Raw genomic sequence first — 26,787 nt, forward strand, 5'->3', positions numbered from 1 at the left:
CGCAAAGGGACCTTCTGTCCCTCCCAAACAGCTGAAAGAGAGCTCGATGGAACCTCTCTGCATTTCAGTGGTTCCCAGATGGTTTCCTAACCCAGGTGGTCTCGTGGCAGTGGCAGGTAATACATCCAGTACTTTTCTGACTGCTTCATCCACAGCTGGGCAAACAGACTCTCTTCAGGCTGCTCCACAGCTGGATGGTCCTTTTACTCTTTCATGCTCATACTGACACTGTGCCTATATACCCTGATTAAGGCAGGCAGCCTGATATGGTGAGTATTTGTAACAGGAGTGGTGTTAAGTGGATAATATACATAAACCATTTTCAAAGCCACAGCCATGTTCCTCAAAGGAAAAGTTGCACATTTGACTCAAAGTCTATTTTCAGTATCAGCTATGATCATGTGGAAAAACAAACCTTATGATGCAGGTTTCTAAACAAAGGCACCCTCACCTGCAATTACTGGCTTCACTTAATTCTATCCAAATAATTAAATTTTTATGGAAAAAATATCTCTATGGAGGATTTTTCACATTCACACACTAACACACACACATAATATATATAATTTTCATTTTTTTTATACTTTACTACTAAGGATTTAATTGTATGGTTCAGGATCTTTGCTGTGCAAGTAACCTTCTGCATCATTAGATATGTTTCCTTTGGCACTCTAAATCTCAGTGAAATATCCACAACAGACCAAAAGCTACACAAAATTCATCTTCAGTTTCTAACATAGTACTGGAATTCTTGCTATATTCACTGAAAAGATCATCAAAGGTCACAGATTTGGATGTAGTGGAGAAGACACAAAGTTTTTTTATCATAATAAATGTCCAAGTACTCCCAGTAATAGCAGAAGTGACATTTCATTTCAGAAGAATGTTTTCACATTGTTCTGCCCTAGTCACAATTAGTAGCTACTAACATTTTAACAGCTATTAGCAATGGATACATGAATTATTCTACCAGCTACAAAATAATAGGCCGAGATATTTGTAGTTGACAATTTTATAAAAATACAATAGACATTTTGTTATGCTGGCATAGAATCATGTCTATTCATATGTCTTCCTATATGATTTAGGATGACATATCAATTAATAACTGCAAAGGATCCTGAGTCATACGAAGGCTGATTATACATTCAAGCCTCATCAAATCTCTGTAAAATGAACTCAGGGCCTAGGTGAGGTCATGTCCACACTGCATTCACATTTTGCAAGCTCTCCTCTCATTGGAAAGGATAACGTAAAATCCTGGATTAGAAAATGCTGAAATGTTTGGAATATTTGGCTTCCTAATCACAATCCAAATCATAAAAATTAGGACCATCTTTAGATAAGGACAAAGGAAGAAAAGTACTGGTAAAGGAGAAAGAAAATCAATAAAATAAATAGATTTTCTAGGCAGACTGTATTAGAGTTTTCCATGAGGAATCAACTGTTCTTTAACACACAGCTGTGTGGAACTTGTTATTAAAAGAAAAGTCTCTAAAGGCATATAAACAAAAGCAGGGTTTGAATATCGTAGAAAACAGTTTTAATTTTGCTGGATTTAATCCATTTAAATTTAATCCTGATTCAATGTGAAACAGCAAAATACAGAATATAAAAAATAAAATAATAGAGAATTATAATGGAAAAGTCAGCTGAACCTTAGTTAGAGAAATAATACCAACATTCCTAGAATACAACAATTATAAGCAACACATGAATAGGTACGTATAATATATTCATTTAGGGCTTGATATCTGTGGCAGACCAGTTGCTCAAGGCCACTAAAACATTAATGTACATCCAACACCAGCTAAGTGTGCAAGAACTTCAATTCAAATGATCAAGAGTGGAAATTTCTGTGCACTGTGCAAAATACACAGGCTGTTAGCCTGTCCTTTATCAGTGGGAAGACCGGAAACTTTTATGCACATCCTGAAGATATGTGGTTTAATCTGTGGTTCTGAAAAAGAAAAGTCATCAAAGACAATATGGAATAAAATTGTAAAGGGACAGACCATTTCACACTTCTGTTCACTGAAATCCTCAAAGCCATTCATGTTTGAGGTCTTGGTTTTCTGAATACTCTTTGGATATCATCATTTTGGCCTTCATTATAGGGTAGAGGTTATATTAAATAGTATTTGGCTTGCTTTTTTATTACAAAAAAATCTGCATGTGATTTGTCTTAGTAGAAATTAAAAATGTGATGCTACATACTGGCATTGAGGTTGAGTTTGGTCAACCATATAAAATAATACTTTGCACTTTTAAATGCCTTTTATCAGAGGATATTCAAGTGCTTTGCTAACATTAGTCAAGCCTCACAACAGCCCTGTGAGGTAGGTAAAATACATAGGAGGAGGAAGATTTCACCCAGTTTTGAGACAATGTCTCTGGGTATTAGGTTCACTAGCACTGAAACATAGCACAGAGGTTTAGGGATTACTATAAGGCAAAGAGTTACCAGTACAAGAGCACAGGATTCCCTCTTCTTTTGGTTATGTGAGCCAACCTAACGTACTACACGGCACTGAACAGCTGAAAAAAAGCCCACGTAAGGATTTCATACACCACCCAATCCACAAACAACACCCTCTGCACAGTAAAAGATACACAATGACAGGCGCAAGATGGGTATGACAGCTTAGTTATGGAATGGGTCTACTAGTTCTTGAGGAGCAGACTACAACAGGAATGAGAGCCCAGAAAACAATACTGTCTCCACTCAAGATGCTTGAGTTTAGTTCTTTTGGCAGTAATGTTTCAAATAACAACTTTCTGGGGATAAGCAACTGCAACTGTAAAGTGTGTTGCTAACTTCCATGCTTTGTGAAGGAAACAACCAGATAAAATGGCTGCTCTCTACTTTGGTTGGCCACATGTTCCCAATGTACAGGGCCAGGATGTGCTCAGATGGTTGGTGTAGGCAGGAATGGGATAAAGAAACCCTGTTGCACATTTACATTCTACCTCTGATGCTGCTGTAATCTGCCTCCTGAAAACTCTATAACTTTGTGGGTTTTTCCTCCACAGTGTAGACATGAGATAGATTTTGGCCCCCATCACTTTTATCCTCAATGTTTAGGTTCAGTGGCGTAGATAGTCATTGTACAACTCCACTGGGTTACTGATCTGTCAGATTAAGGATTAAGAAGAAACAAACGTGATTAAGAAAACCATCACCCATCTACAACAGTCTATGTGGAAGATAAGGGAAGAGAAAGAAAACCATGTTCTCAATATTACTCAGTACAAATAAACACACATACACACCCCTCACTTTCTCCATATTTCACTTTTCTATGATGGCATAAATGGTACATTCCATATTTGCAGAAGTATTGCCCACATAGAGAATCTGACCTGTCTATCGCAATAAATCACTACAGAGGCTGGTCTACCACATGCAAGACAGCCCTCTTGGGTAATTTTAAGTCTTTGCATGCAAGATATTCTCCCTTTTTTGCTAATTTCCTTTTGAATCTTATGTTTATTTATAATACTTGTGCACTATCAGCTACAAAACTTACTACTACACAGGTTGGGTAACATGGGTGACCCATTGTGAGTATCACTGCCTTGTAAAATAGCTGAGAAGAGGTGGTTCGTGGATTCTGTGAAATAAATGCGAAGTTCCTGTCCAACACTGCACACAGTCACAGCTAAAACTACACTGTTTCACTGATCAGCAGTGAACAAATATACATGATTATAATGCAAGGATGATGTCCTCATTTTCTCTCTCTAATGCCCCTCCTCGACCCTTTCTCTTTCTCCTCTCTCTCACTATTTTGCTTATTTAAATACAGGAATATGGCGACTGCAGGAACAACTGGCAACTCAAAAAATGAGCTGGCATCCTTGTAATCATTAAGAGACAATCTGAGTGGTAGATGAGTTGGCAGAGAGCAGGAAAGTTGACTTTACATCTCATACTGCCCCAAGCTGGAAGCCTTCTGCATTTCCTTTTCCTTGCTTTCCCTTTGTTCATTGAAATACTGATTGTCGTAGAGTCTTTGTGCTTTGTATAATGCCCAACTTTGTTGTAACTGGAACTCACATATAAAATGTGGCTGTTTACATAAGCATGCTAAAATACAGGCAGAGACAGTACAAGCATGCACAAAATAGTCTATGAAGGATTTTTTGTTTGTTTTTCTTCAACATTTACATGCATCACTTAATACCATGTTTGGTTCTGTACATTGAGGACTAGATTTCACAAACATTCATGATCTTGTCTGCTGAAAATCTTCTTGACAATTTCACAAGAGCTCAGTGTAAAAATAAAAACCACAATGAAAAAAGAAAAAATCCCTTATCCCTGCAATCTGATCTTGTCTTGCTGATTTTCATGTTGAACACTTCTAAAATGTCTCCTCTTTTTCTTGCAGTGTGTCATGTTAAATGGTCGGCTGAAAAGACAGATTAGTGTGTCAAGGATTTTCTTAGCCAGTGGAATAGTTCTTCCTTATAAAGCCTTTGCCACCGCACATTGGCTTCTACAGTTTCCACGGCGCGAGAGAAAGAGACAGCAGCTCCCCCTTCATAACTCTTTATAAAGTTCTTTAGCTGGAAATACAAGTTAACAGGTTAAATTTGCAGCAACTAAAGAAAGCAAATATTTCCACTGCACACAAACAAGTCAGGCATTTAGGACAAACCTCGATGATCACTGCAGAAGTAAATGCAGTATCGGGTAGAAAGATTTAGTAGGAAATGTAATAAGACAGCACATTGTCAGTTAGATGTGATGCAATTGCTTCGCATTGCACTGGAAGATACTGACATGTCAGCGCTGGATCACATTAATATCGTTACCTCCTTCCCTCCTACAGCTCAGCTGCTGCACTGCGTAGATGGCTGCTCTAAAATTTATTTCTACCTAAGAAACCAAATCGTGAGCACTGGAACTGCTTCTAATTAAGGTTTATTTGCAAATATCAGAAGGTAGCCCTGATGTCTTTTGGTTTTATCAAGCTTCACAGTACATTTATTTTATTTTCATTTGCAGATCCCTTTTGATGATATAATACAGGTCTGTTGTTGAAAAAAGGAAGGGATGGTTACAGTGTGAAGAGAATGGCAAAATAGCAAGTGGGCACTCATTTAACAGTGTTTGAATGCCTGAAACATACCCCTTCCCTTATGAGAAAACTTTGATCTTTTTTCTGCAGACTGAAAACACCCCTGCTGTGTTTTTGTGTATACTCAAATTATAGCACCATCACCTGGATCATTACAGCTAATGGTGGAGTGCTTTGAATTACTGTTCTTTCTAAGTGAGAATTGCAAGGCTGATCTGCATAGTAGATCCCATGTTACGTTGACTTGTATAAAATTAGGTGGCGTTAGCAACTCTTGCGAATAACTAGTGAATTTCTGTTTGCTGGTGACACCAAATTCACCTTGATTATTAAATTCTGACTGCTCTTTGTGCGTGGGCTCAAAGCTGTAAAGGCTGATTCTGCAACTGTCTGTTTCCCATCACAGTTAAAAGCATGGAAGGGACCTGGAAACTATCAAAATCAGACTTTACTTGATCTCTGTACTTTTTATACCAAAGTATTTACAAAGGTTTAAAAGAAAGGTCAGTTTCTTTAAGGGAAGTATAGACAGGCAGCTTGCCAATGCTGTTGCGGAGGTTGAAACTAACAGTACAAAAGGCTTCCTTGAGCAGGGCAGATGTTCAAATCTGGCCAGCACTATCATTCCCACCTGGGTAATTTTGAGGAAACCAGCTGCAGCTCTTCCCTAAGTTCCTGAGGCCACTAGACTTGAGTGCAGACAAGTGGTTGGATGCAAAATATCATAATGCAATCAGAGTTCAATTAATGGTGACTGTGCTGCAATATGAACCATTGGATCCATTTGGGGCAAGGTTGAGCAGCTGCTAAGCAGGGCTCAGCAAAACTGTACAACTACCTCAGTCAGGACAGATGTTAAGTTAAAATGAGAAATCTTTGCAATCTAAATAATAAGTACTTTGCACTTAGAACAAATTATTTTGGTCAGCATATTCAAGTTAACAGCTTTTCTCACATGGAAAATACTGTAAGCGAGAGAAAAAGAGAGAATATGCTTCTACTTTCAACACTGCTGTTTTCAAGGGCTGGCCTCTGCAGCATAAATTAATGCGGATAGAAACATCTCATCTTTAGTTTCTCAACCAACAGTCAAGAGAAAAAAACAAACCTTCACATCCAGCCAAGCACAAAGAGGTGTCTGCACAATCCCCCTCCTGAGACCACCTCTACACACTCGTGTGATTTTGCAATCTGCTCCTCATCCTTGTGCTGCCCAACTGCATGGACAGCTGGTCCTTCAACTGCAGTTGAGCAACCAGAGTTTCTGGACAACCCTATTACTGTTCCTGCCTGACCCCCTGTCTATGACAAATACAGCCTCACATGCCGAAAGTAATTTAAAAATTACCTCTCTTAGTTCTCCTTCAGTATTGAGGAATTCTGTGACCCCACTGACAAGCTTTGAATTCATAAATAATGCTTCTCCATACCTGCAAGGGCAAAAAGAAGATGCACAGAAAATTAGAAAGTAATCATCTGTAGGCAAGTGAAAAGGCATGGGACTGATTCTGGGGAATCAAGGAAATAGTACTGGAACTGGACACTGATATTTCATAGAACCCTAGACTGAGATGCTCTTGTAGACTGAAATATTTGTAGTTATTTTAAGTCAGATGCTCTTAAGCAGAATGGGCTTTACTACAGACACAAATGAGCGCTTCTGAGGAGGGAAGGACCAAACCATGCTTAACAGAACAGCTTTCCACATAATGACACCAAAATACAGATGTCAATGAAGGAGCAGAGCAACAACTATGAGAAGTATTCTGAGGAACCCTTCTAGCTGTACCATTAAAACAGACTTTTTGAAATGCTGCAGCCTTCTCTGCATTTTTTATTCATTCACCTCATCTACATTACAAATTGCCTCTCAATAAGTGAACTGAATCAAATTTCATTGTTCCAGTACCTGATAATTAAAATAAATAATACTGATAGAGAATAATACTGCTAAAATAATCCCCTGGGCCATGATGTAGCATCTTCAAAGAACCAACCTGGAATGAAAATTTCAAAGCTTGGACAAGGAATATTTAAAGGATATTCAGCAGCCACCAGCAACAACCTTCAGCAGACAGTTGCTTTGAAATTGGCCATTCAAATCCTCCTGTTCACTTGCTTTTCCAACAGTTTTTTTCAATTCTCCAAATGAAGCATGTAAATGACTCCTGACCAGACTACTTCTTAAGTCTTACATTTCACATTAAAATAGTTTGTGAGGTTTGTTGATGTGGTTTTTTTCTTTTAGTCTTTAGCATGAAAAACATAATTCCATTGGAAAACCAAAGCAAGTCTTTTGCTCCAGTTAGATGTCATTCAGCATTGTAAAAACACTTGACAAATAGTCATCCTGATCTGCATCTCCATACAGGTCCAAAGCAATATCTAGCTAATCTGAACATGACTGTCGTTAAGATAGAGAATCCAGCTCTCCTGTAAGACGTGTAAGTATTACTGATAGACTTCACTGCAATCAAGTTTATCCGGGGAAACAATTCAGTTCATCCTCCACTTTTACAAACTGATTTATAGAAGGAATTCAAAATTCCAAGTGAAATGAACTAGTGCAGGCATGACTTTCTGTTTTGCTTCTATTAATCCCAAATTAATTACCCTTCAATGCTTAGGTATTCTAAACTACAGTTCTTTCAAAAGGGAGAAAGAAAGAGAAGGAGAGAGATAGCCAAAGTGAGAAGGATATAAAGACGAAGAGGGAAGAGAACTAGGTTCTCTTTGATAAGATTCTGTTTTAGGGAAGGTTTACACCATGTTGCTTGCTATCTTGAGCTTGTGTGAGGAGAAACACAGAGGTATCAAAAATCCTACTCCCTGACCACTAATACCTGAATCATTCACGGATATTTCAGCAAGTACATCTCTTTTCCCAAAACCTCGGTCACACTGGCATATACAGACATCCAGAGGCAAACATCTCCTATGGGAAGTATGGATTTCATGGTCCTTAAGCATGTTTAGGCTTTCTAACAAAGTCCTTTATTATTACAGTCTCAGCTTAGACATAATTGACTGTTTGGAAGACTGGAAGCTCCTCTTGATGGGGTCTTTTGACAAGGTTACCAATCCACTTTAGAAAAGTGACCTCATAAAAAGAGTTGCAGGGGTTTTATTTTTCTTGCAGCCTACCGTAGCCACAGTGCAAACAAGAATTAATAGAATTTCTTCCACTGAAAATGATACCTTCATGCACACCTGTGCTGATTACTGCCCATTAGGCATACTTGGTAAAAAGTCAGCCATTAACAGCAATTTCTATACAAGCTCTGCTGGCAAAAATTCTAGAAAAGTCACCTTCAAAACAGTGTTTTGCAGGTGTGATACAGAAGAATAAATAGGAAAAGCGTTTGGTCTTACAAGTGTCAGTCTTCTCACCCTTAACAGGAAAGACAACAACACTACAGAACTAGGACATTACATGCCTGAACTCCCTGGAAACACTCTGGAGACACTGGCTCTCCACCTGCACCTTTCCTTCTGTGGATGTAAAACTCCAGTTCTCCAAATTTGTACAGGCACTTGTGCAAACTCAAGAGGCAGCAAAGTCCATTTACTTTGCACAGATGTAAATGCCTTCCCATATAGTGTCAAATTTTCAAATGCTGACAAATGATTCAGCACTTCAGAATGAAGGAATTCTGATAGGTAGTTGGTGGATTAAATTTTCACACACAGACACACATGTGCACACAGGATGAAAATGCTTTAAGAGGTAGTGCACGCTCAGGTCACAAGAACTCAAGTATAGTATTTTAAATTCTCTTTTTTAAAATTGTAGGAGTCTCAGTCCCACAGATTTCTTACTATAGACTTGTTAGGTAACTCAAGTTTTAAGTCATCTTTATAAATTATATGGGTGATTTTGAAGACTTTATACATTATCAGTATGTTCTGGACAACATGAATACAAGCATACTATAAAAATATGAAAGGTTAACAAGATTTTGTGGTAATTCTAACTCCTTGACATGCTGTGTTTAAAAATAGGAGGCAATAGCATTATAATTCAATCTCCCTCAGCTATTTCATATTACTACCTGAAACATCAACACCTTTTATAATAAATTAAATGGAAAATACCACTGAGATATGACCTTATTAAATTAATTTTTCGTACAATGTGTTTTAATTTTAAATCAGATTGAATACTAAAATATAATTGTAGAAAAAGGATGCCTTGGGACAGAGTATACTTCAATCACTTCAACCATAGAATGGTTGGGGTTGGAAGAGACCTTAAAGGTCACCCAGTTCCAATTGCCCTGCCACGGGCAGGAACATCTTTCACTAGACCAGGTTGCTCCAAGCCCCATCCAACAGTGCCTCACCACCTTCACAGTAAAGAATTTCTTCATATTATCCAATCTAAACCTGCCCTCTTTCAGTTTGAAGACATTACCCCTTGTCCTATCACTAAAAAGTCCTTCTCCAGCTTTCCTGTAGGGCCCTTTCAAGTACTGGAACGTGCAACAAGGTCTCCCCAGAGCCTTCTCTTCCCCAGGCTGAACATTCCCAACTCTCTCAACATGTCTTCATAGAAGACATACTCCAGCCCTTAGATCATCTTTGTGGCTGTCCGTGGCACTCTCTCCAAGAGGTCTGTGTCCTTTTTGAACTATAATTCCACAACAAAGCATGTATTTTAAAAATGTCCTAGTGTGGTGAGCTTAAATCAGAACCCTAATCATAGAATCGTAAAACATTAAGGGATTGGAATGGACCTTCAAGATCATCTAGTCCCAACCACTCCTGCCACGTGCAGGGACACCTCTCACCATAACAGGTTGCTCAACCTGACTTTGAACACTGCCAGGGTTGGGTTATCCGTAACTTCCCTGAGTAAGCTGTTCCAGTGTCTAACCATCCTCACAGTAAAAAATTTCTTCCTAATATCTAACCTAAATTTCCCCTCTTTCTACTTGTACCCTTTACTCCTTGTCCTATCAGTACAGTTCCTGACAAAGAGTCCCTCTCCGACTTTCTGTAGGTACCCTTCAGATACCGGAAAGCTGCTATGAGGTCTCCATGCAACCTCTTCTCCAGGCTAAACAGCCCCAACTCTCTCAGTCTGTCTTTGCAGGTGAGGTTCTTCAACCCTCTTACTGGCTTTGTGGCTCTTCTCTGGACTTGCTTCAACAGTTCCATGTCATTCTTATGTTGGGGATGCCAGAACTGTATGCAGTACTCCAGGTGGGGTCTCACAAGAGCAGAGTAGAGGGAGAAAACTACCTCCCTTGACCTGCTGGCCATGTTTCTTTTGATGCAGCCCAGGATTTGATTGGCTTTCTCGGCTGCAAGCACACACTGCCGAATCATGTTGAGTTTTTCATCAACCATCATGCCCAAGTCTTTCTCTGCAGGGCTGTTCTCAATCCCTTCTCTGCCCAAACTGGAGGTGTGCCTTGGATTGCATGACCCAGATGTAGGACCTGGCATTCTATCATGTCACTGTTTCACTGAACATTAAAGGGCAAAGTATTAGACTAATTCCACCCTCTCAAAGTCTCACTTAAAAGGTTCTAATCTGTGATTACAAAACAATGTTATTTTCAATTTACATCACATATGTACAGTTTGCACTAACTGTTTTATTCCACTGCATTGAATCTTTCAGTGATCAATAAAAACTCAACTGGATGTCACTTTCAGAAAAATCAACTGCTACAATCTTCTTGGTGGTTCTGACTTGTGTTTGGAGATCAAACTGAATGAAGACAACACAAAGACAGTGTTGGGCAAAGAAACAGACTGTTATTTTCTCATTTTAAAAAAAGGACAATAACAGGTTTTTCATGAGATCTTGCTGATTGTTAAGAATTCAGATTACACAGTGATGCATTTCACACAAGCGAAATAAATACAATTCAAATTCTAGGTGAAGTTAAGCTATTTAAAATTGAAATGCAAAAAAGATTTGGCATGTGGCATAGTTTTCTAAATATTTTCTACTTGTCTACACTGCTTAACCTTGTCCACATCTAAAATCACAGGTGTTAGCTATGTTGTCAGATGAACGGGCTTGCTAAGGCAAAACACGACTGCTGCATATGTGTTTACAGCAATACAGATTGTGATAGCTTTATGCCTAAACTCTGTATAAATCCCTGGAGGAACCTGAACAATTATTTGGCATCTGCACTGGGTTGCATAACAGTAATGTGTCTGCCATTCGGTTTTCATGTAGAAGTCCAATTCCTGGAATAATCACACCAGGAGCAGAGAATTCTTACTTTTTAAACTCTTCAGCACTCCTAAAGCTTTTTGGAAATGGCTGTCAAAAGGTATGCTCCTGCAATATAAACTTCCAAAACCAATTCCAGCTCAAACTTGTTTTCCCAGCTGAACTTCTTCTAAAATACCGCTATACTATAAAATATTATCCAAACCGGCATGAACAGCTTTCTGAACTTTTAGGAAAGTTGCTCAGCATCTGAGTTTCCTTGACTCTTGATGCTGTGAAACCTCTAGGAAGTTTGTACCTGTATTTATCAGGCACTGGGATTTAGTTCCTTAAATACAGCATCTTAAATATACCATTTCAAATATTCTGTGGTACACCAGTTGGCTCCTCACAAGTCCAGAATGGAACATATCTCCAATACTTTTCCTGCCAACACCACAGGAGTGCCTGCTGTGGAATATCTGAAATTCTTGGACACCTGCCTTTAAGAACCCAAGCTTCATTGGAGTTGTGGTCCCTTCTAATCTGTCAGTATCAGATGAGCTGTTGTGCAACCTTTCAGGGCCTCAGGCTCTTCCTAAAGAACTAAAGAAATTAGTCATTCATTGAATTAATATAAAAATCTTCACCAAAAAGCATTTTAAAATGTTGACTGGGCTTCTGAGTACGAGCATGTAGCACTTGTTCAAAGAGAAAGAGAAGCAGGTGTAAGGAGTAACCCTGTCTCCTTTCTGTTCATCTATTTTTAATTTCAAATATTGCTCCTTTATTACTTGAAACTCACCTGAAACACAGAGTGGAAAGAAAAGGGATGACACTACATTAGCATCCTTTTGAAAATGGAAGTGTTTCAAAAAGGGTTTGGCTTTTTTTTTCCACAGTTGAAATAACATTCTTAAAAAGATAATTTTTTCTATCAGACTTAAAATCAGAAAAACTACTTTGGGAACTTCTGCTTTTTATCTCTATAAAAGTAGAACTGCAGCACTTGATATATAGGTAGAATTCATTATCATAAGTGCAGACACAATAAAGCAATATATATACAGATGATTGCTAAGAGACAAATGTCTCTATGCACGTGTGTGATAATCCATGAATAAATGCATTTATGACCTATATGTATGTATTTCATATTTAGAGACATCTCTATTTATGAATTAAAAGAGAATGGACTACATTCAGGAACTTACATGAATACACACGAATTATATCAAGATAAGAAAATGAAAATAAATTTAGATTTTTTATCTTTACCTAGCATTCAGTATTTTCCATTTTTCTCTGAAAAATTTCCAAGCAAGATCCCTTCCATGTGGATTTCGAGCTACGTGGATTATCACATCAATTGCATCCTGATCCAGGACAACTTCTGAGTTGAGAGACAAATTCAAAAGTCTAGTGGGGGAAACAAGAAAAAAAATCCTACTTAGTTTCACCAACACACAGTCTAATATCAGCACATCAGAAAACTCTCAGAAAAAAAAAATCACTGCCAAATGGTTTGTTTAAGTCTCCAAGTGAGTTCAGTGGTTTATTTCTATGATTCCAAAGACTGGACGTGTTTATGAATCAGAAAAATCTTGATGTAAAAGGATGTCAGTACAAGTTAAGTGGAGTTTTATGTATGCATTTTTATGAAATCTCTAAGATCAGACTGGTCAAGACATTTAAATGATATGCCAACAAAAAATATCACCAATTACAGGATTTCAAACATTTCCAATGAACATAGGAAAATCTGGAAGTGAAAAGGTATAATATGTGTCAATTTTTATATGTATTATTGCAAAAGCATAAGAAGGTTTCAACAGATAGTGTGTGCTTGAAAAGCAAAGTTCTTTCATTCAGACCAAACCTCAAGTGATGACCCATAAATTTTGAAGTGATTATTGGTAACAGATTCAGATATAAAACATTTTTGTACCTGTTGAGCAAGTTTCTGTCATCACTGCAAGTTAAGGCTTCCAATAATATTTTCTTCTCAGACACTGCTGTGGTGGAATGAAATTTCATCCAAATGAACTCCCATACATCTTCATCCATCAGTGAAACTCCGGTACAGTAGACAATGTCTCTCACATTGAGTGGGATTCTACAAAAGAAATCAGTCATAGCATTGTGGTAAATAATCAGCCTCCTGATATTGGAAACTAAGGAGGAACATTTACGAGACTTCAAAATTAATGTGCAACAGTAATCTTTTTTCTGAAAATTACACTTGCATCTCTTTACTGCCACCAATAGCCACCAATATTTTCCAGGCCATCATAATGGACTTTCTAATGGGTAACACATGCTTGCCATTCTTTTCATAATGCTGTCATGCCGTGAGGAGACTAGAAAATATGGTCATATAGTTCATCAACACATAATGTGCCACATAACCTACAGGTAACACAAGCTCTCCAAATTAGTACAGGATCTTATCATTCTCTTGCTGGGCTCTATGCCAAATCTGCTCTTCTTGTCCTTAATACTGTTTTAAAACAGGAGCTGATCAGCCAGAAACTCCTCCTTGCTTGTGCTGAAAAGTGCTCCATCTTCATACAGTAGCATACAAGTAAGGAAGGATGTTCTGCGACAATGCTAGTTAAACAAGGTATTGTCAGGAGTGAAGAAAATAGAAAGATCTGTTCATTTTTTTCAGCGTATTAATACCAGTACAAAACCAGCTATGTCACAGGATGGTTGTGAACTATGAATACTGCTCGATTAATATCAACTCAGACCACAGTTAAATGACAGTTTCCTGAAGCCAAATTCAGACCTAGTATCATTTTCTTCTAAAAAGATCTCAGCTGAGCATTCAATATCCTATCCTGCTTATGTTTCCTATACAAGCATAGAAGCTGAAAGTTCTGTGAGCTAAAGCGTATTCCTACAAGTAAAGCTAGACATTTCTCAGAGGAATATGTTTCTGATTTTCAGGAAAAAAAAAGACCTCTTTTTGATGGTAAAAATTATACCAAAACACAGTTCTCTAGTTAATAATGGCTGGGCTGAACCACCTCTGGAACTTCATATGCAAGACCTCTTTAGAGAATCTAGAAGTACATACAGTTGCTGTTAATGTCTGTGTAGTAATATAGTGGAACAAAAAATGAAATGACTGCTATAAAACTTGACATCAGAATATACAACAGAGAAGAAAAAAAAGGTTACATCAGTACTTTATTACAAGAGGATTTCACTGAAGTCTTATACCACAGACTGCGCTAATCCCAGTCAAGAACAAAGAGGTTCTTCTACTCCCATCTATTAATTCTCCAGCAAAAAATTCTTATACTGAAATGGAAAAAGACTTTTCTTTCACTCTGTGATGAATGCCTTTATTAAAAACTTAAGCTGATCTCTTTGGCCATGTTTGAGTCCCTGGAAAATTAAATCAGTGTGGCTTTTTGGCATTTCAAAGTTTTGGTTCCTCTTCAGTACTTCAGAAGGAAGCAGACAAGGTAAGAAACCATATATTGATGATCGTGAAGGGTTACAAACTGTTGCTTCCTCTCTGGGTTAACTGGTCCCAACAACTATGATGGATTCTTAAGAAAAAGAATAAAAAGAATATTTAGCTAAACTGAGGCAAAACTAGGGGGAAAGAAGTGCACTCCTACTACTATGGGCTGAAAAACTTTGGGGAACTAATGCCTCCTGCTTTTTTGTTATGCTTTTTCTGAGCAATAAGAAGTCTTGAGGTTGAGGCAAGCACAGTCATCAGCTCAGAGGGTGTACCTGCAAGTTCAGATGCAGATGGTCATATGAATTTTGCTTCTGCTGAGCTGACATGGCTCAGGATAGTGCTGCTTTCCTGGAGAATTTTAGCAGAGTTCCTTGCTAACAGAGCCATAAAGGGCTGCCTTGACTACTACTGAGGTATTTTGCATTTGATGGATACAAACACAGATATTTATTCAGGTGTAAATTCTCCCAAGCAAAACTGAAAGGATGGACAAGAGAAATGTAATCCATTTTAAAGCTACTAGGAATATGAAACTTTTAACCATGCGCAGGACACAACAGCAATATTGCCTTCTAAAGCAAAATCAAAAGTGCAATGTCTCATCTCTACCATGAACTGCTTTCATCTACACAGGGCAGATTGGTACTACAGTGCAGATCCTGGCATGGTTTGAAGTCTTACTGTTTCTTCTCTGGCCATCGAATTGCTGTGTGCCTGTTCCAGGCACAGCCAGGCAATCAGCATTGCTATGGTTATGACCACATAGCTCACACAATTCCTACATGTCAAAAAATTCAGTTTCCACAGTTCCTCCCCCTTGATTCTTCCTATTACCTTCTAAGATTTTTTTCCTCTCAATGTTCAGATGACCTAAAAAGCCTGGCATTGAAAAAAGTTATTAACGCTCCTCAGATTTACCCAGGATCACTAGAACTTTACTCATGTGTGGTCTATACAATTGCTTCTGTGGTTCCTATAGAAGTGATATGTCAAGAGCAAGGAAACAAGAAAATCCTTAAAGTTGAGCAGATCCATTAAAAGAAATAGGGTTTAAACATACATGGGTAGCAAAGGAAAAAAGTTACCACTTTAACCAGCCTTTCCATATACTGAGTTTTGATTTTCAAAACACTGAGTTAACATTAGTAAAATGGGAGTTCAGTTGACATTTACAGAATTATCCATGTATGCTAAGTGTTGAATTTCCATTTCACTGTAATGGAACTTGTACTTCTTGCTTGGAAGTCTTATCATTAAGTGCTTGTAGTGATATTTCAAACATTAATGAATATCAACAGTTTATTTTTCTCCCATTTAACCTTTCTTTCAAAAAGTGCATGTAAAGGCAAAATATATAACTGACTCTATTACATAAAATTAAGAATACGTATTTAAATACAAGAATTCAAGACATACCAACATTAAAGGAGCAGATATTTAGCTGCTGCCTTTGTGTTGAATTATATTAACTCAGAATGAGGCTTAAATGAGGCCTCAAAACTTTGGGTGAGCAATTACAGTAACATAAATATGCAGTCATATACATATACACTGCCTAGAAGATGAAATTATATTGTCATGTTATCCTGATTTTCTAATCACTAAGTTATTTGTTCTTAAAACACAATTTTCTTACTAGCTTATGTCTTTTTTTTCTTTTTAATAGGGGGTTTAATACACTGACAGCAGCCATAAGAACATATACTAAATCAAAAGGACTAAGGGGTGCTATCCTGACTAGGGAACCAAACAACCCATTACCCCAAATCTGTCTTGTCATTTGATACCTGAATATGAAGAACAACTGAACCCAGTCAAGCCTTATTTCAATGAAGAAAGAACTTAATATCTTGACACAAACACTAAATCATCTTTTTAGAAGCACACGTAGTTCTTTCTGAGATTTGATAGCAGAAATATTATCTTTGTTTTACTGCAAGAGATGCAATTCAGCCAACAGGTACTCTAAGGAACTATAAAGCAGTTGGAAAAGATAATACTTTTTTGGTTAATTGTCCCATTAATTCAGGTAGGAACTCTAGGCTGGAAGGACTGTCACTCTATGTTTGCCAAGTACAGTCACAGCAGCAGAGGTACCTAGAAGTGGATGTCTAACCCCAGAATGGTCAGCATTCCTCACTTGTGAGGTTTATATTTTTCAAATTTACAGTAAAACATATAAATTCAAGGGCCATCACCAGCAATTTTAACAACAGTGCAGTCAGTAAGCACAGGATCATTTGCATCTCTGGAAAGGAAGAAGGACTTAGGACGAGTGATGGCATTGACCCCATGACCACAGTCTAGATGTCACCATGATCCTTGCTAAGAAAACTCTACTGCCACGAAATCGGTAATAGCATACTGGCAGTGCTGCAGTAGATCTACTCAATATCATCCAATCAATTGCTCCAGGGAAGGTTTTAGGTCTCTATCTATAAGCTATGTCATTAGGGCAATGTAAAAAAAATCAGCCCCCTACAAACCAAGACATCAAAACAAATACTGATTTTAGAAGGCTTACCTTCAGAAACCACAAAATGTACAGCGACAAAACACAACAAACTATTCTTGTGAGAGGCTTGTAATCAGGACTGTAGACAGGGGATTCTTCTTGTGAAAATGAAAATTGTTTATGAAAATAAGAATATCCCCAAAGCAATTTCTCATTGCCCCAAAAGAGAGTCCTCTAATCCCATTTTCTCCATTTGTGGGGATTTTTGCTTTCTATCTCTTCCAGTCACTATAGTAGTGTATTTCATCATTACCTAAATATCTGAAATCTCCCCAGTCTACAGATTTTTTAGTATTATAACTTCATGGAAAATGTTGTTCTAAAATTGCAGTTCCCCTTGTTATATTAAACTTTGTCTGGGCCTTCAAGGCTGGTCTCTTTTTTAAAGAGCTAATATGATTGATGGATACTTCAGAAGAATAAAAATAAATGCCTGAGAGCATCACTTTAAGTGGCTTTTATTTGAATACTGATCCAATTTATTTAACTTTATTTTTCTTGTTTAAGAGATATGATGGTGAGAATGAAATATGTAGCTAGAAGAGCTTGTTTAAAAATTAAACACATTGGGAAAAAAGTTAAAAATTAAACAGTTAGAAAAAAATTAATTAAAATCATGATGTGCCTTTACAGGCATTTTTTTTTCAGGATTGAATTATACAGCTCTACAATGAGCTAAGAATAATCTTCTGAGTTATAATTAATTGGTACATACTTGCTCCTATTTAAAGTATGTTCTAACAATTGAAGATACACTTATAAAATTGGACCATAATTGTTTATCTTCTGGGTAAATTGCGTTCTAATTTTTTAAAATGTAAATGCACACAGTTTAGACAGTTCTTTGATTAAGTAACAAATTTCAACACCATTTACGGTAGTATTTGACAAAGACAATTAATCAGAAACATTATTTTTGCAACAATTTAACATTTAACTTAAGCTTATTTTTCTTGATGACTATATTTATAGTTTTGTTTAATAGGTTACAAGGCTCAGATAAGAAACAAGAACAAAGTATTAGTACTTTGTTGGCAGATCTTTAATACAGATTCTATTATAAGGAAGAGCACCACACAAAGTTTATTTTTTAACACATCAGTCCCAAATCTTACACCCTCATTCTCTATTACAAACTCCAGGAGTCATGGTGCTGGCACTACTGTGCAGAGAGATGGGATGATCCTTTGTCACAGTACATATCCAGTCTAAAAAGAAAGGGTAGAATTTCCCCTTGAAAATTGAGGCACGGAGCTGTGATGGGCTTGACATTCAGGTGCCTGTCACACATTGAATTTGGGGGACATAACTGAGGATGAGGTTACTGAGGGTGTCTAGGGCAAAGCTATGCATGGTCCCTGTCCCATGCTTCAAAGTTTCAGGTATCATATAGGTCTGACAGAGGCAGGCAGAGAATACATCATCCCTCAAGTGATGGTTACTTCTACTGCTCCTTTCTGTTCCTATCACAGATACCCCGTAAGTGAACGTGCAACTAGCACACTCAAGCTCTCCAACACTGATTTTAATGACTGAGTGATGAGTTAAGCACTTCTTTGTGAGAATAATTTCTGAGTAAATATGCCTTGTTTTATCCATTCTGGACAGTTTTTGCAATAAAAATACAGTCCCTTCTAATCAACTGATTTGCAAAGTTGTGGAGAGATCATTCCAAATGATTGGAGACTAATCTATCTAAATTCCAAGGATTGCAAATTACTTACTGCTAATACATAATCACTACATACAGGCTCATTTTATTGTGATGACACACAGAAGTCAGAAAGTAGAAACACTACCTGAACTAGCTGCCCCATAAAGCCCAGTTTTGCCGTTTGAGAGATGACGTCCTCTTCCTATTTAGACATATACCCCAAATGGTCTTTCAGAGCACTAAGTTCTTGACTAACTTGTTCACTCAACAGTGTTTTCTTCCTCCTTAAACAGTTTTATTGACTTAAGTGTAAGATTCTACTCAAATGTTGTAACAATCTATTAATTATTAAATCACTTCAGCAACATTGGCTCACATTAGCTGGCAAAACTCCAGTAACATTACAAAATGCATGAATAGCTATGCCTGATTTTTTTTCAGTAATTAAAACTTCTAGGGGTTGAGAAGGCAGAAGAAGGGATTCATTTTATTGTTTTACATTTATCAGGCACTCATGTGTGGAAAAAAATGAAAATAACTCTCATTTTTTCCTGTTTGCTGCTAATGATTTCCAAAAATAGCTGGTGGGCATCAAGCCCTTGAAAAAACCTAGTGCCTTCCAAAAAACTGACAAAAATAATTAACCTGTTGGCCACGTTCTCACAAATACTTAGGTAGGTGGTTAAACTTAAGTACATTTACAAATTGTTGCAGGACTGTAGCACTACTGTGTCCGTGAAGCACAGCAATAAAATTACCCATCTAAAGTAATTAGAGAAATAAGGGAGGAGGAAAACACTCGTTTGGAAAAACACTTGATTTTCTATCACCTAAGCCAGACTTCATTGAAATTACATCAACCAATGACTAGTAATTTGTTATCTACTACTCCCTCAAATCTACGGAGAGTTTCATTTATAGACATGTTACAGTCTCCTATACACTTCTGCAATTGTTTTTCTAGTGGCATTTCCACTGAGTATTTAAAGGTGCCACCAAGTAAGCACACTGCCAATTCAGGCCAGTGGATGGACATGAATCCATTATTCCGTAAAGGAAACACAAAACCTGAATGAACAAGTAGGGAGGTTCAGGACTTGCAAATTAGGCTCGTTGGTTATCTCTATCTTTCAAATTACATGATGGAAGACATTACTTACACCTTTCTTAAGACTGATGAAGAATTGATTAGTGTTCCTAACCATCACAGCAATGTACAAATCTTTGTCATGGCAAACAGAATTCACATTAATACCCTTTAAAATGACATAAAGATGTGTTCGGACTTTAAACCCACACACCAAACAGGAAAATTCATGGTTTATTCTCTTTTCAGTGATCTCTGGCCCTAGCTCAGCACTCCAAGACTTCTCAGAACAATCTGGATAATTAGAGACCAGCACAGATTTAAAATATCTGTATTTGCATTCAGGATTGTCCGTCAGTCTCTACTTCTCTTCATGCATGAAGACAGACAAATGCAAACTTCATTAACCCATGGGCTACAGAATTGATGTTGACCTTAGTCTTATTCAGTGCAGCAGCCTGCACTCCACTGCAAACTTCATTAAACCTGATCAGAGTGCTTGTGATGGAAGATTAATAGTAGAAATAGTAAAAACTGCATTAAAGCTAAAATCACTTCAAAGTCATATGAAGCCAAGATCAACCAAATGCATTTACTCTAAGTTTTCTAGGGGTATTGAGGCAATTAGTTAAGGTGTTTTGTTTCCATTTAAAAGACAGTAACCAATAAATAGCAATGGTTAAATTTCTAAAGATGAAAATAAGAGCAAACTGAAGAGGCTATGACTAGCTGGAGCCTTCCCACAGGTAGAGAAACATCTTACAGAAACATTGCCACATAACTGTGTCTGATATAATACTCTCATCTCACTGTTCCATGTTAGCAGAAGAATAGCATTACCACAGCTCTACTAATAGAATCAGAATACAAGTAGTCCTTTTTCTGCTGAAGGCAAAATCAGCTGTCTCAGTTCAAAGTAGTTCTCTCACATACTCGCATGTTTACATCATCCTGTTTAACTTTGCCTCAAGCAAGCATACATCCACAGTCGACTTTGCCAGCAGAAGCGCGTACATGGCAACCTGTAGCTGATGGATGGTAACAGTAGCTGGAAGATACTCATGCCTGCACCCACAGAGATGTTTGCAAAAACATGCTCATGTCTATGGATAGGTTATGCTTCGAGTCATCATAGTGTGTATCTGCATGTTACATGCTGTTATGTTATCTTCTGTCAGGAGTTCACCGATTGCAGCTCTCCACACATTTTTTTCTTGAACCTCAGAAATACACATTTACTCAGCCTAGCCAAGGCAGGAAGTCTGAAAGTGCTAATCCTCTTAGAAATATGTTTTTCTGTCAGAATAGATGCAGTGAAGGTTAAAGGGGTTAACAAGGCTGATTATTAAGCTCAGGCAGGCATTGAATGGTAATTCTGTTAATTTTTTAGGCTGAACCACAATGCTGTTATATCTAAGGAGTGTGAATAATGTATTTCTTCACACATGAAAGCTTCACAGGGATGAGCTTGGTTAAATGAAGATAGAAGCAAACATCTTAATTTTCAGCCAACAGTAGCTTCTCTTGTACAGCATTCTGTTGTTTGCTGCATACCAAACTACATTCTCAAACTACAAAGGAAATTTCAACATGGTTATACGTTTTCTACTCTGTATTTTCTGGACATCAACATGAAAGTTTCAAGGGTTTCCATTGCTCCAGTACAGAAGCAGCATATATCCCAATTTAAGAGAGTGAAAATGTTTGCCTTAATTTTAACTAACAAGTCAGAAGTAAATACCAACTTTCAAGCAAAATATGCTGGACCCATTAGACATTTGAAAAAAATAAAATTACTCAAATTAATTGATTAAATGAATCAGTGTAAGACATACTTTGAGGTCTAATCTCAGATTTTCAGTGGAAAGAAATAATCGCTTCTTTTTTAACAATTGCAAGGAATAAAATATATCAATTCCTAAACCGGTAAAACCTGATGTATCTTTAGCCTCTTCTAGCTCTGATGTTATGTGTTTGGTTTCCTCCTTGTAGAGTCAAATTTCTGTTTCAGTTACATTCCCTGTTTTTATGTTGTGTTTTGCCCTGAAAAAGTGGTAGTGAGCAATACCACCTAAAGCCCTTTGCATAGTAAGGAGTTCTGCTATTTCAGGTGCTAAAGCCTCTCTCCCTCATATGAACGCTCTCATCTTTAGACTGGAGAGCTGTATTCTTTCTCTTGCTAATGAAATAAATGCTGGAGGTAGAACTTCAACTAGAGGAGGAAAGTGTGTTGTAGCATCTTAAAACTGTCCCAAACACCTCACAGACAGGTCATCAGGTTTGCCTTCTGCATGTGGCAGACACAGGGCTAAGGTACTAAACTGAAGCACAGTAAACGGCTGGAATCTCAGTACCACTGTTTAAAGCAGAGTTGAAGAGCAGCTTCTCTACCAGCTGTGTTTGAAAATAAGTAGTCCTTTTCCTGATTTAGTGACACTTTTGAAAGGCATCTTTTGCAAGGACCCCATACTCATAGAGAGATCGCCATTAATGTATTCATTTGATACAGGTATCATTCTACCTGTAGTGCTTGACCCTAAGAGGGACCTTTGTGCTTCACAATCTCGTGCTGAGATGCTCTTCAGTGGTGGCTGCCACCAACTTCATTTTTAGAGGTTCCCAAATCCCCTTTTAGGAAGCATAACTCCAAGCATCTGATTCTGCCCTGTGAGCCAGGCACCAAAAAATGAAGCACTGCAACACTTAAGTCACTTTAGAAATTCAAATCTTCAGAGCCTCTGACTTTCATGCATAAAGGCTAATGTTGCAGATCACATGTAAGTTATTTTTTTCAGTAATTCCATTAGAAAATCTGCAGTGCCATAGTTGGAAATCTAAGGGCTTTTTCAAATAGTGCTGGAAACACAAAGAGGACCTCTCACTTTGTGTTATGAATTACCATTATTTTACTTGGTGAACAGTGGAAAATTATTTGCACAGTAAAGAACATATTATGAAATATAAACACTATTTGATTACTGTGATTATTTCACTTCCTTACAGTGAAGAGTAGATGGTAATTAATTTCTGGACCTACAGCAACCGTAGGCATATGCTGGTAAAATAGTTAGATGTTACTGTATTTACTACCTGACACTTTATTCATAATTAAATGCTACAAGTACAACAGAAAAAACATTTCAAAAGAACTTCTAAAAAGTCATCAATTAAATATGTGGCCAAAAAAAGTTATGAACTTTAGCATTTCTTCAGTACCATTAATTGTATACTCTGTGTTATACTTATTTGAACTAACTGCAGTAACTGCTAGGGAATCAAAAACCTTCTTTACATGATTTACTGCCTGTGCACTTATGCAGTATTTAATACCACATTTTAATTTAATATTACCCTAATTTTCTATTGATTAAAATCTTGGAACACAAGCCTAATTCCATAGTCTCTACTGCTTTGAAGAATTTGTGTTCCTTCCAACATGCACTGCTTGTGAATTAGCTCATTGTACGAAACATCTGATCTTCTAGAATAAGGTTTCTGGGAGGGGATGGGTGGAAAAGTTGCAAATTAGCCTTTATTTTTATTCTCATAGTCAAACTCAAATTATATCTGTATATTGAAATATCTCTGATCTCTTTGGAACACTTTTTTTTGTGCTCTGTCTATGCAAGACCAGGGTTTCTGCAATACATCAGTCAATCACTTGATTCTGTTTCAGAAAAGGGAAGGGCAAAACCAAGAACTTACAGAGTCATTGCTGATGTGGAGGGGAACAGGTAAAGTTACATATAGTTTCTGTACTTGTCACCAACTTTTCTCACCAGTTGTCAGAGAAGTCTGTAGAAAGATGAGCAGCATTTCCCCTTCCTTGTGAGGAAACAAGCTCTGAGGGATTCCTACAGATTCTGAGGTGGTCGTTTGCAGTAAATTCACAAACAGCTGTTAAGGGCATCAAACTGAGCAAAACATTTGATCAATGGGAAAGAATACAAAATGGCACCTGTTGGATGTGCTTTCTGCATGGATCTTGTACTTATCTGCTTGCCCTTTGCACTTGAGATAGTTTTTGTCTCTGAAATGCTGTAAGAGGCAGAAGTATGACTCAGACATCATGCTAATTTAATTCCAATTGTAGAATCACCATCGTTTTCTTGGTAGAAAAGCAGGGAAAACAGCCATTGCTTTACTTTCAGGTTTCAGCCTAAATTGGTTTAAACTGAGCAAAGGCGCTATGAGGTACCTCTGAGTCAGCAGGGATCTGAATGTTCCTGAGAGAAAATTGACATACCCCTACAAATGTTGTTACTGTGAAACACAAGTTGATTTTATGTCTCCTGAGCTGCTATTACTAGTAGTCTTTGTAATGTTATTTCAATGTAAGCAGATAGGAAAAGAGTCTTGCTCATATATTAGTAACATTCAGGATGTAAGAATGCTCGGAGACTAGCAACTGGTAAGTTCTGGAGTGGGGGACTGAACAAATCCTGCAATCTTAAAAAAAAAATAAAATCACATCTCTGCAAGTTGTGCCCCCATTTATCAGCTCACTGTCAACCTCTATTGTGTAATTACATTACTTGTTGCAGCTATTTTTCAAAACTCTGCAGTTCTTTTAGAGAAACACATTGTTTTAACTTAGTAGCTATTCTCCTTCTCTGCACTGCTGTGATGCTTTTATCATAATACTTGTCATATGCTGGCAACCACAATCTTCTGCTACCAAGAATGGCCCCATTGAAAGGCTAAGATGAATCTTCAGATGGCTCCTTAAATTTATTCCTTTCCTATCTTGCTGTTGCTAGTAAAGCCATAAGCTTGTGTTTTGTTGTTCTTTTTTTTCTGATGCCTCCTTTCTCAATCCTATTGGAAATGATGAAGACCAGGGTAGGTAGCTTTGCAGGGTGACAGCTTTTTAACACTGAATAATCAATTGATGTGCATGCTAATAGGTAATGCTAGGTTTGATTAACTAATTTTGCAAATGAATATCTAAGTAAATTACTTTTGCGGACTGTTTCCAATGATTCTTTCTCTTTAATCGCCTCTTTGAATAGCTTCATACTGATTGTTGCTGCTGCTGCTAAGGATTCATATAAAACCCTTGGGTATATATTTCTTAGTAAATATATCTGGTATCACCACACACAAGAAAATCCTCCTCAGACACATCTTACTTAAAGGTACATAGTCATAGTTTCACTCAAAGCTCACTTTTTTCCCAGAATTTTCAAAGCCTTATAGGAATGCAATTTCCCTTCACGCTCAATTCATGGCTGGTTTTAAAAGTCACTCAGATACTTATGTAACTGGGTATGCCTCTGAAGGATTTTTAAAGATTACAAAGACAGACAGAGATATTTTAATTGCAAACAAACACCCGATTAGCCCAAGATGTCTTTAAAAAATCCTGCATGCTTATATGGCTATAGAGATCTGATCCTTTTGCAGAGCTAATACAAGACTGGGACTAACAATGAGAGACCTTTTTTTTTCATCTTTCTTTTCTTATTTGAAAGTAAAATATTCTTCTTTAAACCAAAGTATCATGCAATGTAAAAATGGATACAGTGCAAATACTTCCACATCCACATTCCACATAATCAGAAAATTCATTATTCTTTCTCAAGAAGTTGTGGTCTTAACCTATACTTTGCACTTATCTCATTGTCCATAGATCACTACATACCTAAATATTTGTATTTTCAGTAATTTAATATTTCTTAGATGCTTGCCTTTAAAAGATAAACATCATACACTATCCATGGCCCATGTTGTCTTGCCTCAGCTGAATAAACCTGTGTCTGGACAGTCTTACATATTAGTTGTCAAGCCACTGTGGTCTGCTAACGCTCAAGGCATCACCTATCATATTATCTGCTCTCTGAAACCTTACATGAGCTTCTCCATGTATTCCTGAATCACATTAATTTCCAAGTCTTCATCCTTAAATACTGCATAACATTTCCTTCATACACATTGTTACATCTCCTTCCTTCCTTCTCAGTCCTTCTGCCTCTAACCTCTCTCACTTCTTTAATAACTTAGCACCTTCTCTTCTCTTGCCCTGACATAGGTTTCATGTTTGTCTGCTAATGTGCTGTCACTCATCTTTCTCTCCTTAAACCCCTCCTTAAAACCCATCTTCTGACCTTCTAGTGTAGACTTATCTGACAATAATTTATCAGGAGTGAGCAGAGGCTACGTGGGTGTCCCCTCCACCCACTCATACATGCAAAGTCAAATAATTCATTCTGAAACCCCACAGACATTTTTAAATGACAGCCAGCAACCTCTGCTTCCTCTCGTATCATTCTGCAAAACAGGGCACTGCAGACAGGGGCAGGCAGGAGAGGAAGAGCGTGCCAGCTGTATTGCCTCTCAGTAGGAGAAATGTAAGATACACATTTCAGTTCCACTTACCGGTTCCTATTGCTAGAAATCCAATCCGAGATTAATGTTGCAGCCTGCTGGTGACAGTGTTTGTTACCAAAGCTGCAGGCCAACATGATGACTTCCCGACGCAACTCTCTGTCCAAATTAAAGAAAGCAATACAGTTGCATTAACGAATGTGTTTGAATGTTTATAAAAAGTTATTTCTTATAACAGTGACAGCAACCGGCAGTTGGGCAACATATCAAAGACAATCTGCTTTACAAATCTCAGTTTCAACTTTATGCCTTCAGTTGCTGCAATAATTAAAGAAAGATTGTGGACCAAAACCAGCCCCCATTTACACTCAGACACTTTTCCTAACCTCCATGGTCACTTCAGTTCAAGTTCTCAAATATCCAGTGCAGTCAGATATTAAGTTAGGGCTTAGGAAACCGTG

At 37.5% G+C, this 26,787-nt stretch overlaps 1 protein-coding gene across 1 annotated transcript in view; it reads right to left on the reverse strand.

Annotated features, from left to right (window-relative positions):
* Window positions 1-4,015: 4,015 nt before the first annotated feature.
* Window positions 4,016-26,787, reverse strand: part of TRHDE (thyrotropin releasing hormone degrading enzyme) — a 196,948-nt gene continuing 174,176 nt past the window's right edge. Inside the window, exons 15-19 of the mRNA XM_029963508.1 lie at window positions 26,378-26,485; window positions 13,211-13,378; window positions 12,541-12,681; window positions 6,436-6,517; window positions 4,016-4,572 (exon numbers count right to left, since the gene is read on the reverse strand). Of these exons, the coding sequence (XP_029819368.1) occupies window positions 4,429-4,572; window positions 6,436-6,517; window positions 12,541-12,681; window positions 13,211-13,378; window positions 26,378-26,485 (643 nt within the window). The 3' untranslated portion in view covers window positions 4,016-4,428. The remainder of the gene's footprint in view (window positions 4,573-6,435; window positions 6,518-12,540; window positions 12,682-13,210; window positions 13,379-26,377; window positions 26,486-26,787) is intronic.

This window comes from Manacus vitellinus, unplaced genomic scaffold (assembly GCF_001715985.3).
Source record: "Manacus vitellinus isolate BGI_N305 unplaced genomic scaffold, ASM171598v3 scaffold_5_pilon, whole genome shotgun sequence".
Lineage (NCBI taxonomy): Eukaryota > Metazoa > Chordata > Aves > Passeriformes > Pipridae > Manacus > Manacus vitellinus.